This window comes from Tachysurus vachellii, chromosome 13 (genome assembly GCF_030014155.1).
Source record: "Tachysurus vachellii isolate PV-2020 chromosome 13, HZAU_Pvac_v1, whole genome shotgun sequence".
NCBI lineage: Eukaryota > Metazoa > Chordata > Actinopteri > Siluriformes > Bagridae > Tachysurus > Tachysurus vachellii.
Window position 1 is genome coordinate 1,916,026 of NC_083472.1, and position 18,975 is coordinate 1,935,000.

The 18,975-nt window shown below is 43.6% G+C and overlaps 1 protein-coding gene across 4 annotated transcripts in view; it reads right to left on the reverse strand.

Moving 5' to 3' along the window:
• met (MET proto-oncogene, receptor tyrosine kinase) overlaps positions 1–18,975 on the reverse strand; it is a 56,079-nt gene that overhangs the window by 31,190 nt on the left and 5,914 nt on the right. For all 4 annotated transcript variants that reach the window (XM_060884420.1, XM_060884417.1, XM_060884418.1 and 1 more), the window contains 3 exons: positions 5,774–5,965; positions 1,686–1,820; positions 311–490 (listed from right to left, as the gene is read on the reverse strand). In XM_060884420.1, the coding sequence (XP_060740403.1) occupies positions 311–490; positions 1,686–1,820; positions 5,774–5,965 (507 nt within the window). The remainder of the gene's footprint in view (positions 1–310; positions 491–1,685; positions 1,821–5,773; positions 5,966–18,975) is intronic.

Here is an 18,975-nt window from a genome sequence, read left to right on the forward strand (position 1 = left end):
AGATCTCCCTGATCAGAAGAACAGTTAAGACCCGTGGAGATATTAAACTACAAACATTAACACTGTTTGAAATCACAAATCAATTGCAAGCTTTAAAGCAAGAACAAAGTTCTCTAAAACACTGGCGTCACTGTTCTTTTTTCCCTGATAAAACAGCAAAAAACTCTTTCAAGCAGCCAAAATCAATAAAGGTCAGAGTTTCAGAGTCGGTGGCCTGTTTCATTGGAAAGCACTTATTCTATTAGCTCGACGTTATTGTCTAATGTTGTAACTATGGCAACCCAGTTTGAGGTTTGGACAGGACAGTTACCTCGGAGATGAGGAGCGGGCAGGAATCTTGGCTCCAGAACGAGCCGGTGCACCGAGGTGAGCGTGTGCAGAGGTTCCTGTTCCGGCACCAACCACAGCCCATGAAGGCAGGAGCGAGCAGACAGGAGCTGCAGTTTAACAACTGCTCACAACCAGGTCCGATTACAGGCACCTTAGATATCTGCCAGAGTCAAAGAGAGAGAGAGGGAGAGAGAGAGAGAGAGAGAGAGAGAGAGAGAGAGAGAGAGGGTGTGTGTGTGTGTGTGTGTGTGTGTGTGTGTGTGTGTGTGTGAGGGGGAGAGAGATAGAGAGAGAAAGAGAGAGAGAAAGAGAGAGAGAGAAAGAGAGAGTGTGTGTGTGAGAGAGAGGGAGAGGGGGGGGAGAGTGTGTGTGAGAGAGAGGGGGAGAGAGAGGGGGGGAGAGAGAGAAAGAGAGAGTGTGTGTGTGTGAGAGAGAGAGAGAGAGAGAGAGAGAGAGAGAGAGAGAGAGAGAAAGAGAGTGTGTGTGTGAGAGAGAGAGAGAGAGAGAGAGAGAGAGAGAGAGAGAGAGAGAGAGATAGTGTGTGTGAGAGAGAGGGGGAGAGAGAGAGAGAAAGAGAGAGTGTGTGTGTGTGTGAGAGAGAGAGAGAGAGAGAGAGAGAGAAAGAGAGTGAGTGTGTGTGTGTGTGTGTGAGAGAGAGAGAGAGAGAGAGAGAGAGAGAGAGAGAGTGTGTGTGTGTGTGTGTGAGAGAGAGAGAGAGAGAGAGAGAGAGAGAGAGAGAGAGAGAGAGAGAGAGTGAGTGTGTGTGTGTGTGTGTGTGTGTGTGTGAGAGAGAGAGAGAGAGAGAGAGAGTGTGTGTGTGTGTGTGTGTGAGAGAGAGAGAGAGAGAGAGAGAGAGAGAGAGAGAGAGAGAGAGAGAGAGAGAGAGAGAGAGAGAGAGAGAGAGAGAGAGAGTGAGTGTGTGTGTGTGTGTGTGTGAGAGAGAGAGAGAGAGAGAGAGAGAGAGAGAGAGAGAGTGTGTGTGTGTGTGTGTGTGTGTGTGTGAGAGAGAGAGAGAGAGAGAGAGAGAGAGAGAGAGAGAGAGAGAGAGAGAGATGACTTGACTTACAAACCGTTGTTCCCCTACCAGCCCTTTGTCATGAATGTGAACTCTTCTGTCCTGAAGACGTCTGAACTCAAAGTTAAAGCTTTATCTGTATGAACTGTTCAGCACCAGAGAATCCTTATCTCATGTTTATCTCACTATAGTGCTACTAGGTACAGAAACAACAAAGTATCTCAGAAACGAGGAAAATAAAAGCCTCCTACTGTAAGAGTTACAGCTGTGTGCTGAAACCTCTGGCTCACATTTCCCTTGTTTCCCAAAAGAAATGTTAAACCTATTAAAGATCTTTCACCTTCTTTCCTGTGACCAGCAGTAAGGAGGCGTCCGGGCTCTGTGGAGACAACACGCCGACTTCTGAGGAGACGGGGAGCGTGTCCAAGAGGAAGTTCACATGCGGCTCTGTGTTGCCAAAACGGGAAACCACCACCTGCACAAAATGCCAACGAATGACATGAATGACCTCTCGTAGGCGAAGGCCTTTGTTGAGGAGCCTGGAATGTAATAAAGCACGTTTTCTGTTTACTGTAAACGGCCGTGCGAGCTGTTGATGCTACGACGTTATAAACCAGATCGTTTAACTTCTTGTTTATATCTGAGGAAGATGATGTAACCCTTCTGCTGTGCCTCGTCTTTGATTTTAAGGCCAAACGTAAAAGTTTGCCGTATCCCAGGCTACTTCGTAAATCATAAATAGGTTGAAAATAGTTAAATTGCATATTGCGTCCTCAAACTTTGTTCTGGAGAGATCGAAAATCAAAGGGTGGTGTAATCCTGAGAAACGGTAAAGGGTCAGGCTCGGCTTTCTGCGGATCCTGTAATAACTGCACTGCTGTTTTGCTTTCCTTCAGGGAAAGATGACAGATTGAAGCATGATGACTGCGGATGATGGCAGGGAGTGGGAGCAGACAAAAGCCATGGCCCGAGGCGAGAGAAGACGTAAAGGCTGCTGCTGATGTGGCATGTTGGGAGGTGTCAGAACACTCGCTCTCTCTCCATGCACCTGGACTAAAATTTATCATCCCGTGGTTAGGCTGCAATTACAGGCCTCTAAGCTAGACCAGGTCTGAATAGACCATTACTTACATGTACCTAAACGGCACACGGAGCTCTGCTTTAACACACCTGGCCTGACTGTGGTGAGGTAAGAGTGGTGTGGTTAGTGCGTAGAAAGTGTGTGTGTGTTATGACAAACAGTGTGTATCTCCGGTGGGAAAGTGTGCTGTAACTCAGAGAGGGTTCTGATGTTAGCATTCCATCACTCGGGTATTGTACACAACGATGTGATGTGAAGGAGAGTCTGCTCGGTGCTGACAGGTACAAAATATCAGTGTGTGGAGGAGCGTGACGCTGTAAAGGTTCGTCAATAGGGTGACATTTTCATTCAGACCTCGCAGTTGTTGATTACAGACTCAGGGGAGAAAAGAGGCGACTGTTTGTCTAGGATTCGGCTTTACTTCTAGAAGTAGCAACGTACACACATATACATAGACATACACACACACACATACACACACATATACATAGACATATACACACACACACATACACACACATATACATAGACATATACACACACACACATACACACACATATACATAGACATATACACACACACATACACACACATACACACACATATACATAGACATATACACACACATACATAGACATATACACATACACACATACACACACATATACATAGACATATACACACACACATACACACACATATACATAGACATATACACACACACATACACACACATATACATATACACACACACATATACATAGACATATACACACACACACATATACATAGACATATACACACACACATACACACACACATATATACATAGACATATACACACACATATACATAGACATATATACACACACATACAAACACACACATATACATAGACATATACACACACATACACACACACACACATATACATAGACATATACACACACACATATACAGACATATACACACACACATACACACACACAAATACAGACATATACACACACACACACACACACACACAAACACACACACACATACATAGACATATACACACACACACATACTGTATGCATAGACATACACACACAAACATACACACATACTGTATACATAGACATACACACACACACATATACACACCCACACACATACACACACAAACATACACATACACACACATACACACATACATAGACATACACACACACACATATACATAGACATATACACACACACACACACAAACACATACAGTATACATAGACATATAAACACACACACATATACACACACATATACACACACATACACACACACACATATATACACACACATATATACACATATACACACACACAAATATACATACATATATACATATACACTCACACACACATACAAATATAGTTTTCACTACTAAACCCAACAATAGTGCCCCTAAGCAACACGGTTGTGATTGATGACACAAGGCACAATGGTGATTGCTTCACACTGATTCTGGCTCTCTGTCTTTCTACCAACACACACTGTCAAAGTCCTCTGACTTTCACTGCATGTTTATGGCAACCGATCTGCACATTTTCCTCTCACTTATTCTGGATCTCTTCTGGTCTCTGAGTGGGACAGCTGGTCTAATGCTTGCCCATTCCCAGGCCTCCATGTCAATACAAAAGGGGCAAGAAAATGTTGAGGGGAAAATGTAAAAAGGAAGAAAAGGGGAAAAAAAAAAACAAGAACCAACGACAGCTGCAACCGTTCCAAGAAAATGCCGTATGAGGACATGTCATCGATGCCCAGTGCTTACTATTAACGCTCCGTTCTAGTTCTCTACTTCATTTCCGTGCAGCTGTCACACTCTCTCTGCACTACTCATTTCTCAAAAAAAAAAAAAAACCTCTCCTACCCTATATACACGATGCTGAATAGAAAGCTCTAGAAGGAAGCTTTGCTTTAACCAGAAATAGCAAGTGTTTTTTTTTCTCTTGTCAGAGTTCTGCTGATGAATGAACACTGGCACAGCAGAGCTGGTGAACTGAAAAACACGTACGCAGAGTCAAAGTCTGGTCTGACGTTTGAGTAAGCGCTGATTAGCGAGCAGATCTGTTTGTGCAGATGTATAATGAGTAGGCTTTTCTGGTAAAGGAGTGCAGGTCAGAGCTAAAAGTGGCACAAACAGGAAAGGGACATGTTCTGAAACCTGGTCCTGGCACCTGGACGCTCGCTCTTCCATCTAATTTGCACTGGTCACGTACTAGCATCCTGCCCAGTTACAGCATTCCCACATACACATACACACAGGCACACACAATAATAATAAGCAAAAATGTGCTGCTGCACACCAGACAACTCTGGCAAAAAGTTGTTACTTGCATTTTGGCTACTTAAAATTTTCCTAAAGTTTTTTCTTTTTTTTTTTTATTTAGTCAGCATCAGAAAAAAATATTAACAGCATTTATCATTAAAGTAATGCTTATAATTCTTAATGGCAATCAAGTCCAATTCCAAGGCTTGATTATATTTTCTAATTTTTAGAAATAAAAGCAAGCAAATCAGTAGCTTGAATTGTGTATTTGTCTGTAAAACAGGTACGATCAAAAAAACTGAAATAAACAGAGAGAAAAAAAAACATTTCTCTAACCCTAAACCTAACCCTAAACCTAACCCTAAACCAAACCCTAACCCTAACCCAAACCCTAAACCTAACCCTAACCCTAACCCTAACCCAAACCCTAAACCTAACCCTAACCCTTGTCTTTTGCAAAACAATTGTTTTCATTAGGTTTGCAGTTTTCTAGCAATCTAGTTGTCAGTAGAATGAATTCTGGGTGCTAATCGGTGGATTAGTTGGTGGATTAGTAGGTGACGGTATTTTCCGTTCGATGTAAGAACATAACGACAAGCTGACTTTTCTGACAAGCTAGCTAACTTACTATACATTATTACATTTCTTTAGTTACCATGGTTTTGTTTTCTCACTTAGGTTTCTAAGTCAAATTTTCTATTGGAAAGACATACGAAAAACATATCGTTTGCGATGTATGATATCATGTATCACGATAAATCGTTTAGCTAACAAACAGCCGGCAAAGCAAAAGTGTTGCGTTAAAACATTCAAAATGTTAAAATTAAGAAAGGCTAAAAAAAAATTAATTCTAGCAAAAAAATAATTTTAAACAATTTTTCTTTTCATTTATTTTCTTTAGTTTGTAATTGTTAAAAGAATGTTCAAGATACCAATGATATCTCAGAAAAGTGTATTGTGACATCATTTTATCACCCAGTCCTAGATTTTTTTGTTCACTTGGGTATCTACAGTGTTCTTTTATCTGTTCCTCCTTACCTGGATGACTCTCCCATCAGCAGTCCCCAGGGTAGCCACTGTGTGCTCCTGCACAGGCACCACAGCGATGGAGGTCAGGAGAACGTTCCTGAAGCGGCCGTTAAACCAGTCTTTACGTGGATTGGTTCCTTTAACCTCCAACCTGTAACCTTTGTCGTGCTTCCCACAGCCAACGGAATCACCAACCGAGCTCTGCAAAAAAAAAAAGATCCCGAGAGTCTGAATACCAACAATTCCACATGCATAACAAGTATGATCTAATAGAGATGTACATATGATATAATCAGTAGCACAAGTGTTGTACTGGCAGGAGGCCTGTTTTCAAGTCCACCGTACTAAACACATTTAAAGGCCTGTTTGAGGAAATACAGAAAACCTTCATTGTATCTCAAAAGCTACTGCTCCAGAAAGGGCCCTTGCATAACGGAGCTTAGCCATGTGTCTTCTCCCTTGGAGCTTGAATCTTCCTGCCACATTCAGAAGGCAGCACTCGCAGATGGCAAGAGTTCATGAGAAATTGGGAGGAATGTAGAACTCTTCTGCTGTCCAGCTTTCTTTGGCTGTTATCACCAAAACCTGTGGATTTTGGGTGGCTGATCTAGTACTTAGTTTTACTGACACATGCAGCATTCTGGTCTCTAAAGTACTCACTAAGTAGCATTTCAAGAATGTCGTGAATCATGCTTGCATTTTACCCCCAACCTGAGTCTGTTTGCGCCAAGGGTTCAACACATTTGGGCTTTTTGTCTGGAGAGAAAGTGTGCGCCTGGTCTGGGACCATGGAAATCACATGGAAAGTTTGCTGATGTAGCTGTAGGTTGCTCATTTATCACCAGAAACTGGTGTGTATTTTGGACAAATAGGAGCAACTACGTACAGTAGAAATTGTTAGAAAATATTACAGGGGACCGGTTAGAATTGCTTCAGGATCAGAAAGGATTGGCCAGTATTCATTCAGGAGCCTGAGTGATTAGTCAGTATCCCTTTAAGAGCTAGAAAGATTGGTCAGAATTCATTTGGGAACAGGACAGACTGGGTAGAATTCCTTCAGGAGCCAGAGGGACTGGTTAGAATTCCTTTGGGATCAGGAAAGATTGGTCAGAATTCCTTTGGGAGCAGGAAGGATTCAACAGAATTCCTTTAAGAGCACAAGGGATTGGTCAGAATTGAGTGTTGAGAGAAGTGTTGAGCAGTGTCACACCACGACTGAGTGTTAAACACTTTTACCACTTTTCCACCAAAAAGAACCTGGTGCTGGTTCAGAGTTAGTGCTGGTGCTGGTTCAAAGTTGCTTCCACTGGCAAACCTTCTAAGATCCAGTTTGCCTTTCCATCGGTTAGAGAGCATCACAGAGCCGAGTCTGACGTCACTGTTTACGTGTCACGTTACACAGCAACGTTAGCGCAGCGGCGGCAAACACAAACACGACATCAACGATGGCGGATGTTGCTTTACTGTTAATGCTCATAGCTTTGTGAACCTACATCGGCATCCAAACGCGGCGAATCCAACGTGGACGTGCAGCTCCATGTAATCTGTATAAATGGAGGTTGTTATCGAGAAAGTACATAACGTTATTTTATCATTAACACAGAAAAAATTTAGCCTTAGCATGTAGCTACCTACTATCATGTGTGCTGATAATGTATCATATTGCGGTAAAGTAAAAGTGTATTAAACATTAGTACATTATCAAATGCGCTAACAGTAGCCCCGCCCACAGCCCCGCCCACAGCCACTGACACAGGCGGTTCTTAAGTCTAGACCAGCAACGTTTTGGTGCTACTTAAGAACCACTTTTCCTGGTCCAGAGCCGGTGCTTTGGCTGTAGAAAAAGAAAGAACTGGTTCTAAATTAGGCTCCGAACCAGCACTCAAACTGCCTCGGTGGAAAAGGGGCATATGAAGGGTTAAACTAATTCTGTTTCCTATTTACCCTAAAACTACTAAACAGTTCTAGAACTAAGTGAAATAAAAATAGCCATTTAGATCTCCAATGTTGTAAAGATCTAGTTTTTAGTTTGTCGTTCAAAGACAGGTATATAAACCTGAGATAATGACCTTCTTCCAAAGGAGCCTAGAGCTGATGGTGTTTATGGACTCGTGTGTGAATGCACACCTTTAGACAGGCATTTCTAACTTGCACTCACTTTGTAATTGTCCAAACCACCTGCCACCAAATGTGGAGGATGGGGAGAGTCGAGGCTGGTCAAGCTAACACAGAACCCAGCGTGAAGGCCAAGGAGTCATCAATTATTAATGAAACCAGACCCTGGCACCAGAAACCATGACTAAAGAGCTCAACCAACTACAGCGAGCAGGCGGTTAATGATTAAGAGTGGGATCACACCATCTCAGCTGGTGTATTGTTACACTGTAGAATGGCATCAACAGTTCATAAGGGCAGGAGAAAGGCAGTTTACTCCATGCCAACCAAACTGGGGTAAAAAGGGAGTGAGCAACAATACAGAAGGCTACATTACTTATAACACCAATCCCATAATTCTTTTCAGAGAATTCTTTTCAGTCGTGCTTTACCACGGTGAGTAAGACGTATGAGTCATAGCCGTGAGTGCACTCAGAGCAAAACTCACAGCTTCATTTGAGGGCACGGCTGAAAGGGGAGCTTTGAAGCTGCAGAGAACAATACAGGCAGGTGATAAATCAGGCCAGAAGAGCAATGGGGTCTGCTCCCATTACCAGCTCGAGCGGACTCCGAGCCAGCCAGAGACAGACCTACTGTACCACGGCCAGGTGAGAGGGAGTGAGCTAGGCTGGAGGACTTTAATACTGCTTCACCAGATATAGCAGGATGAGAGAGAGAGGAACGTCTGTCTCACACAGACCATCTCCTATGCGATACGAGGTGAAGAGAGACGTGTAAGAAGACGCAGGTCAGCTTCGAAGTGTCCTCGGTCTCAAGGCAACAAATTGGACTAGAACTGAATTAGTTTGGCTTATTGCCTCTGCATTCACAGTTGAAGGAATTAATGATAGTCGCTTCACAGATTGAGAAAGACGGAGAGGGAAAACAAAGTGCATTCCTCCTCTCCTGCGTAGACAAAGTTTTGTTTTGACAGGCTTCAGCAGCTATTACTCTGAGATTTTCTCCACTGAGATAGGTCGGTCCCAGAGGGACTGATTTGAAGAGCTTTCTCTAGATTATAGGGTTCTGTGGTATTGGGTTCTCAGCTTAAGCTTTTTATTGTCATTAGCACAAGCACAAGAACAATGAAATTTGTGTTTTATTTATTTAAAGCAAAAAAAATAAAAAATACTAGCCATGAAATGCATCTACACAATCGTGCGATGTTGTTATGCAGACGACAGGGTTATATTTTTCAGAGAAAACAACCATGCAGGTATCAGATATTTTGAGACTTTTAAATCTCCCACAGCGCTGTCCTGCGGCATGTGTTATTACCCTGACCAAAATCAAGCTGTGTGATAATGGCTCTGCACAAATGTGGCTCCGGTGTAACATTTGGAGCGATTCATATTGTATCCAGAACAATGCACGGCTGATAGTGTTACTGAGAGCCACCTTTGGTGTTTTATAGCTTTATGGCCTTCGGCGTCTCCTCTGTGAGGCCTGATCTGGGTGTAAGGAGATCTGAAGGCCAAAATGTCACCTCCACATGTTCACTGTTCTCCCTCGGGCTGAGGTACAGTACGGTAGAGGCACTGCTGCAGTCACACTCACACACACACACACACACACACACACACACACAGGCCTGGAGCTTCCCGGGATTGCAAAAGTGCCGGAGCTCAATGCAATCAGCTGGCCTCTGACTGAAATAACATGATATTTGGACCCTGGGCAGCTCAGGGCAGCTAGGACTAGTAGTTGTTATTGGGAGGGCAGCTTCACCTGCACGCTACAGAGCAACCCGACTCTGGTGTTGGTAGAGTCTCTTAGATTACCAGGTCATAGGGATCAGCAGTGTAGGGGTAATTAGAGAAGCGGGTAATAAGCTCGGATTAGAGTGCGGCACTGAGCAGGGGCTTTAAAACACTTGGGGCTGTCTGATGGTCAGAAGAACACACACCACTGTGGGAATGAGCAAACATCTGGATATCTCCACAACTATTCCACATCGATACCAAAAATTCATAATAAGTTTATGTTTATTCCTTTGAGGATTAGACTTTATTCCAAGCGCTGTTTCAGTTCATCCCTAATCCCACTGTAGGTCCTTCCAGCTATCTTCTGCTCCACTGAAATCATATCTGACTTCTTTTTTTCTTTTTAGATCATGTTCTTGGTCAGACTGCTGCGTGATTCATCACTGCAAATCATTTCACTAAACATTTTCACTAAAATGCTACGACGTTTTTAAGTCTAGACGCTGGACAAATAAAAGTAAACACCGAAGAGACAACACAAACCGGTATAGCGTTTGGAGTCACTGTTTTGTTTACCGGATTTTGTCCATTCCTCAAGCAAACATGTTTGTTTTGTCCAGATTAAACTCTGGATGTTTGTGTTCCAAAATAAGGGGTTTCACTCCTAAATACGTCACACCGCAATAACACAATACCCTAATTAGTCTAGATTTATCTGTGGCACGTCGATGCTATGGCTACATATCCTTAATGTGGTCTGGCTGATTACTCACCATATTAATTAGCGTGAAAGTCTGTTTTTCCCTGACAAAATGCACAGTGAGGCATAAACCTTGTCATTCAGCCCTGATGCTAGCATGACCCACAGTCATGTCAAATTTAAACAGAGGAGGCTTCATCAAGAGAAAATGTTGAGATTAAGACTTAGACTACATTTATTTAATACATTTAATTGATCTCTAGTGGGGGGCACGGTGGCTTAGTGGTTAGCACGTTCGCCTCACACCTCCAGGGTCGGGGTTCGATTCCCACCTCCACCTTGTGTGTGTGGAGTTTGCATGTTCTCCCCGTGCCTCGGGGGTTTCCTCCGGGTACTCCGGTTTCCTCCCCCGGTCCAAAGACATGCATGGTAGGTTGATTGGCATCTCTGGAAACTTGTCCGTAGTGTGTGATTGTGTGAGTGAATGAGTGTGTGTGTGTGTGTGTGTGTGTGCCCTGCGATGGGTTGGCACTCCGTCCAGGGTGTATCCTGCCTTGATGCCAGATGACGCCTGAGATAGGCACAGGCTCCCCGTGACCCGAGGTAGTTCAGATAAGCGGTAGAAGATGAATGAATGAATGAATGAATGAATGATCTCCTAGATGAGATGAGTACATTGGACCTTTCGCTTTCCCAGCGGGCTTGCTAATGACTTTAAGAATGTTCCACATCAGAAAGTAAGAGTATTATGTATTTAAAGGGAGAAATTTAAACCTCGACCTGCTTTGTGTTTAATAGATCTGTAAGGAGAAGGATTTGCTCCTTTCCTGTTAGGTATAAGGTCATGGTCCAAGTTTTAAACGTATGAACGAAAGAAAAATAACAGAATGTGGTGGATTTAAAACTCCCTCCAGCCATGAGAGACTTTTAAAAATAATAGAGTTCGTCAGCGCAGAATTTACAGAAGCTCTCCTAAACCATGGACATCGATCCAATTAGAGCAACGCAAATGAAAGGGGGGTAATGTTGCGCTCGGGACGAGCTCCCATCATTTACTGTTACAGTGTGGGAGCATTAGCGGAGAAACTGCCGTTCGTTAGAGAGGACAGGACGAGATCCCCCTCCTCCGTCCACGGTCCTGTTCCAACATTAAGCCAATAAGGGCACGTTAAGGACGAGAAGGACAAAAAGCTTGGCACAAAACTACAACGAATCTTGACATGGACATTTTAAAAAGATGAAGCATGAAGCGAAAAAACAAAATGATTAAAAACGCATGCAGCCGTCTGGTCCGTGGCGCTCCAGAGCGATCGATTCCACTTGAGCGTAAGGGATTGGAAGACATTTCTTCCTCTTTGATGATCTTACGCTCCTTCATGACTGATGGTGCAAACTGTGCCTTTAAATGAACCAGACGTACTGTATCCGCCGGATCCTTTTTCACTGTAACCACTTGCAGGAACCTCGAAGTTCTGCTCTCAATTGTGGTCTAGTGAAATTAGATTTCACACCTTTTTTTTTTTTTTTTTTTTTTTTTTTTTTTTAGATTTAATATATTTAATATACTGTGCTTGCTTCTTCTGGCTGTGCTTCTGCTTCGCATGTTTCAGTTAGTGAACAGAAGACTGATTCTTTGAATGCTGCTTTTTTTCCCTTCGCTCTCTTTTGCATGTTTATAATCTAAATTAAATCATTTAAATTTTATAGATTTGTTTTTCGAGCGACTTTATAACGTTCTGTCCGTATGTAGAAGTCTGGCACCTTTAGCGTAACGTGCATTAAATCCTTGTTTAAATAAAACATTAAATAAAATACAACACAATTTTTTTTGTCCGCGGTTTATTTATAATAGCCCCGGTTTCCAGATTCCAGCCTGATACCATGTTCTAATACAAACGCCACACAAACATGAGGAGTTTTCTCAGCTCTGCGATGAGGACAGAGACGAGACCATGTGAGATCTGTGTGGATGAAAGTGCTGGAGAGGTGGATTTAGGAGCAGTACCGTAGTCCTGGGTGGAGTTGCCCACAACTGCACACAATCATAACACACGACACAACAGGCTTTCGTGTACATGTTTCCCTCCACGTGTGAACACGGAGACGTGAAGGACGTGGACACGTTTCCTTCTCAGTGACCAAAATGCAGTGAAAAAAAAAAACACACGTGAACAGTTAGCGCTCCGTGCAAGACTTCCCGAGATTCTTCGACACCCTTTTAAACAACTGATCTTCGCCTCCTAGTGTGTGATATCAGAGCTCCAAAAAAAAAAAGAGAGAGAGAGAGAGTGAGAGAAAGAGAAAAACAACTATCTAAAGTCAACAAGAGCTCCTTAAAGGAGACCTGCCCGGAGTGAACACATTGCTGTAGGTATTAAGTCATGTTGTGAAAGGCACCTAATGCTTTAAACACTTTCTCGTTTAGGCTAGATGTCAACAAGACACTTTTCTACTGCTGTAAATCTTTGAGTGTGTGTGTGTGTGTGTGTGTGTGTGTGTACTTGTACCGGACAAGACAAGTTCAGTTCTCCCCAACACAATGTGGGAGGGACAGACTCAGCTGTGAGCCGAGAACAAACAGCATTTCCTCCGCACGCCTCAGGAAGGCCTGTCAAAACACGTCCCACTCAGGTGTGATTTAAGAGTAAATCTGATGTACGTGTTCGTTTTACTACGAACGTAGCGTGCGTTAAACATGCTTTACAATGTTAACATGCTTTGTCCTGGGTTTATATTAGCTCGATTAATCAGAAGGTGTTGAATGACGGCCCTAGTTTTCTGTAGGGAGATGTTTGTTGAACTTTTATAGAAGGAGACTCCAGTGTTAGCGGTGCTCTGCGGGGGTAACGTTAACTCTGCTTCCTCTCACCACTCTGTCGGTGAATATATTCCTATGACAGCACCATACCAACTGCCCCTGTGACTGAACAAGCACAGCCTACATGCCCTCTAGGAAGCCCCTGTGGTACATAAAGCATGATAAATAATTTTACATATGGAAGACAGACTGTTAGTAAGTGCCATCTGTGGTGCCCTTGAAGCGCAGAAAGCATGATTAAGTGCCCTCTAGGGTTCTCCTATGTGCAAGAATAAATGATGATGTGCCCTTTAGGTGTCCTAACAGTAAAAAAAAAAAAAAAAAAAAAAAAAAAACCTGATTAAATGCCCTCTAGAGTGATATGTATGAGAAAGCATGAAGTGCCCTTTAGGGTGTTCCAATACACAAGAAAATGTAACGAAGTGCCCTATATGGTATCATAAAAGTGTTGAATATATGAAAACGTCCTCAATAGGTGACCTCTAGGGTGTTCTGATATACAAAAGATTTAATGAAGTGCCCTCTAGGTAGCCATAACAGTCGTGAATCTTTGAAGACCTGCCCTATAGTGTGCACCTTTGCACATGAAAACAATGAAATGCCCTCAGTCAGACCACCTCTGGGTGCTCTGCTATTTCAAAAATGTTGAGAAGTGCCCTCTAGGGTTCTACTTTCATCAAGAAAATATGACGTGCCTGCTAGGTTGCTCTTCCAGTTCTCCTTATCCACCGAGGCAGTTTGAGTGCTGGTTCGGAGCCTAATTTAGAACCAGTTCTTTCTTTTTCAACAGCCAAAGCACCGGCTCTGAACCAGGAAAAGTGGTTCTTAAGTAACACCAAAACGTTGCTGGTCTAGACTTAAGAACCGCTTGTGTCAGGGGCTGTGGGCGGGGCTGTGGGCGGGGCTACTGTTAGCGCATTTGATAATGTACCTTAAGTATACTAATGTTTAATACACTTTTACTTTACCGCAATATGATACATTATCAGCACACATGATAGTAGGTAGCTACATGCTAAGGCTAACTTTGTTCTGTGTTAATGATAAAATAACGTTATGTACTTTCTCTATAACAACCTCCGTTTATACAGATTACATGGAGCTGCACGTACACGTTGGATTCGCTGCGTTTGGATGCCGATGTAGGTTCACAAAGCCATGAGCATTAACAGTAAAGCAACATCCGCCATCGTTGATGTCGTGTTTGTGTTTGCCGCCGCTGCGCTAACGTTGCTGTGTAACGTGACACGTAAACAGTGACGTCAGACTCGGCTCTGTGATGCTCTCTAACCGATGGAAAGGCAAACTGGATCTTAGAAGGTTCGCCAGTGGAAGCAACTTTGCACCAGATGAAATGCCCTGTAGGTGCTGCTGCTGCCCCTCAGACAGCCTGTCTCCACCCTCACTGTAGACAAAGTCTGGTTCAAACACAAGGTTTAATCCACATCGAGTCGCTAAATAATCCCGTCCTTCAGAAACACAGAGACAATAAACAGCCCTTATTTTTACTCTCTAAACACCAGCCAGGCATTTTATGGAGCTCTTTTGTATCCACACAGTAAAAGGCAAACAAACACGGCTGTAACATGTGGAGTAGAGAAACACCAAAGAAACAACAAGGGATCGTTGTGCCAAGTTTTAACAATCCTTTTTTTTCCTAATTTATCCTTTTTTTTTTTTCTTCACCCTTCAGAGGTCTTTCGGGGTTCCTGCTTAAAATACAGCACTATTAAACCCACATCTGTTTTAAAAGAAGGAAACGAATCCAGACTTGCCAGGAGCTTTGAGCTGGACACCCGGGATAAAACGAGTCAGTAATTTAAATACGACGTTTTCTTACGTTTCCTGTTCCCACGTTCGGAGAATTTTCTACACCGTGTTGGAGGAAACAAGAGGTTAGCGCCTAACGGCTAGCGTTAGCAAGTCCGAAGGAGCTTTACAGAAATCAGGGTGTGAGTCGGATCCGTAACAAACCAGAGTAGGTGGCGGTGGTGAGGAAAAGCTCCCTGAGATGGAATGAGGAGGAAACCTTGAGAGGAACCAGCCTCAGAACGATAGTGGGGTTAGATAAAGACGGTTATCTCAAGTCAAACCAGGGCTGAAGCAGCGTGTCGAAAGCATGCTCAGTCTGTTAACGATTACAGCGGAGGTTTTTAGGCCTAAGGCTGCCTTCGTGGTGCCTCATGGTCAGAAGAAGAGGAAACGTTAAAGCTTATAAAATGCTCTGTTGATCAGACATTCAGCCTGACAGTCACATGCCTGAGAGGCTACTGGTGTTGTTGTGCTTGGGTGAATTTCAAACATTCATGCTTTCAATTTGGACCAGAATCACAACAGTGTAGCTTAGCGATGAGCTAGCCGGCTAGCGTTAGTGATAGTAACTCTGCCAGTGATCAGCTTCTCGATGCAGTGATTAGTGAAGTTGGTGTGTTAAATATTAAACCGCGTTCTGTGGGACGTCGTTCACTGATTCGATTCGACTCGATGTTATTTGGGTAGCATTTTAATATCGTGCAGCTTCACGGGGACATAAAATAATCCGAATAAAAATAATAAAGTTTATATAAAGTTGAATAAAGCCAGAAGTGACCGTCGTGAAGAAAACCTCCCTGAGACGATATGAGGAAGAAAGCTGGAGAGGAACCAGACTCAAACCTCCTCATCTGGGTGACACTAGAAGACTACCTGAGCTGATGAACTGAAAATTTCAGGTTATGGGTAGATTTTACTTTTTGTAGTTTATGAGTATAAGTTGGTGCCTGACCTAGAATCCATCTCATCCAAGCGAGATGATCCGCTGAAGAACAAGTCAGTCTTGGGCATAAACTGTCTTTGGTAGAACTTCTTTAGATTACTCTGGATTTCTTCTCTCCTGTGTTTCTTCTCTCCTGTGTTAGGTAAGAGCTGAAAAAGAGGTTCTTGTATTTATTTGTTAAATAAAACCTCTGTTCCTTCTATCAGTTGACCAAACAGGATCTTTTTATCCGGTGTCAGGTGAAGCTTGCTCTCCTTTCAGCAGGTGATTTAACCAGCTGTGTTAACTAGCGGAGTGACTGAGGGCTGAACAGAGCTCACGGCTCAGCCGAGATAAGCTCTTATTTGTCGTTTGCATTGAGGGAGACGTTCTGCTGATAAGAGCGAAGTCCTTTCCTCCTTCACCCGGACGCAGTCGTTCCCACAGGATCCGACGTGACACCGATGAAAGCGCAGCACTCTGATTCAGGTTGGTGCTGAACTGATGATCCGGTAGGTCTAAGTTAACCTTTTAAAGTACCAGCGCACCGTTCTCATTAGCATCGCAAGAGTTACTCAATAATTCCTAGTGGTTACTGAGTAACACGTAGAATCTGTGTGTCCATGCAGAGTGCAAGACACAACAAAGTTAACAGTGCATAAAAAAAAGCTTTGATGAAACGCAGGAAATTAGCACGAGGAGCAAAAACGAGGAAGTGGGAGTCCATGGCGAGCGAGAAGAGAGAGAGAGAGCGAGCGAGCGAGCGCGACGGATGAACTAACACACATCCCTGCAGGCGAGTGACTCATCAGGACGACTTGACAGCTTACGCATGTACCTGAATTAAGCCTAACGCAGAGCTGACAGGAATCCAGCGCTGGAAGGCAGCAAAGAAGGCGAGAGAGAGTCTGAGTGTGTGTTTAGCTGTAAATAAACCACTTGGCGTGACTATAACAGCATGCAGAAGGAGAACGTTAGAGGCATCTAGAGAACGGGTGACAGGTTGAGTCCGTGGAACTGGTTTATGATTCGCTGTTATCTGCTTTATGGGACTTGGTGTCTCCTCGCTACACAAACACAGACACACACACACGCACAGTACGTACAAGACGCTAATAATAAAATAATTCTTAAAGCCCAAGGATGAATAAATGATTCGATCGTGAGCAGAGTGTCAGCAAAACTTCAGAATTGTTCAGCTGATGTACGGTGTGTTAGCGTAACATAGCGTGCGCTAGTTAGCTAGCAAAGAAAAGTAAAGTTTGTGAGGCTTGAGACGTTGAGTCCGGAGATCGAGTCGGGACTCACGTCCTCCCCGGGAGGGAGGGGCATGTTGTCAATCACGGCAACACTAGCCAATAGTGAGTGTCTGAGATATTGAGCTCGGAGAGCACGAGTCTTCACCGTGTAGCAGATGTTGTATAAAAAGCGGAGAACTGGATGATGGGAGGAATTTGGCCTGAGATCATATTTGGAAGAAAATGAAGGAAAATCATTAAGAGGAATGTTTTTAATCTTTCTCTGGTGGTGAAACTGATGTGTGTGTCATGCACCAGCACATCATAAGGGACAGGTGCTCTGTGTGTGTGTGTGTGTGCGTGTCTGTGTGTGTGTGTGTGTGTGTGAGACTGAAAGTGTGACATCATGCACCTGAGTACCAGCTGCCTGTTGTCTGCACCTTGATGGTCCAGAGTCACGCAGGGGCAGAGCATGACGCTGTGTGTAAACATGCAGCTGTGTACATCCACCTGTTCAGACCGTTGGACACTGCTGTGTGTGTGTGTGTGTGTGTGTGTGTGTATAATTGCAAGGCAGCTCTCGTAACATTCCTGCACTTGCATCTGCTGTCTCGAGCTCAGCCGTGTAGCGAGCAGGCAGGACACGACAGGCACGGTGACTTCTTCCACACGATATTGTAGGAAGCCTCCCTACATCTGAGCCCTGACCTACCAACAACACTCGGTTTCACACAAAGCAAACACAAACATGACCGAGCAGCAGCGCAGGAGCAGAGCACGCAGGCTGCAGCTCGCTCGCTGTCGTACGTGCCAGGTCCTAATTACACCGAACCGTCCTCCAATCGTGGCAGACGGAGTGTTTACCAACACGGCACGCTGGATCGGTTTATAAGGTGTTTGTTTACGCAGTTAGTTCGGCTTTCTGTACATTTTACATACAAGTAAACTAGCACAAACGTCGACCTATTGCAATTTTATCTACCTTTAAATCCGTTTTTAATTCCATTTATTACCGTTACACGCATGAAGCTAACTCACACCAATACAAGTACAGACAGGACAAAAGTAATAGCGCCCTTTACAGAAAAAGGAAGAAATTATGCTAAGTATATGTTGATATGTACAAGCTGCAAGCTCTGACGAGTGTGTGGCTTTCCTTTGAGCACCGAGGCTAAGCAGGCGGCGTAATATCGAGCGTCTCAAAGTGTTTGTTCGATTGTGTTTTCGAAACCGCGATCTGAAAACAGCCGTAAACGCTGCGTCCGTCGATCGGCGCTCCCTCGAATGGAATTATATTACAAACTGTAATCGATGAGCTTTCGGATTCAATTTAAAAGCAATCTGCTGAGCGTTTTGTCTAATCCATCCTAATCAGATATTAATTTTGACGTTAAACATGTCTGTTAGTTATTATATACGTACGCAGTACCGATTAGTCGCCGATGCACTTTCACTCGGTTATTTCTTGAGGAATGTTGCTTAGCGACGGCACCCGGCGGATCGAGTCAATCATCTTAAGAGGCTCTTCTTCTGGTCCATGTGGACGTTTTAAGCGCGATGGTCGTTTTATCTACGCTGTTGAGTCGAGCGACAGGAACGCAAGCAAGAAACTGGAGTCAAAAATAGATCAAAACGACGGCTGATATCGTCACGCCTCCTGGCAGTGTAGGGGTTTTAAAGCCTGGAGTATAATCACCCTGATAAGAAGTTCCCGTGCAACATCTGTCAGGAACCATGCTATAAACTCAACTGATGGCACGGTAAAAAAGTAAAGGTGTTTTTACTTTACTGGGAAGTTAAAAGCAGGGCTTTTTTAAACAGGACAGGGTTTGTGTCCATCTGTATCGTCTCTCAGGGCTAATCT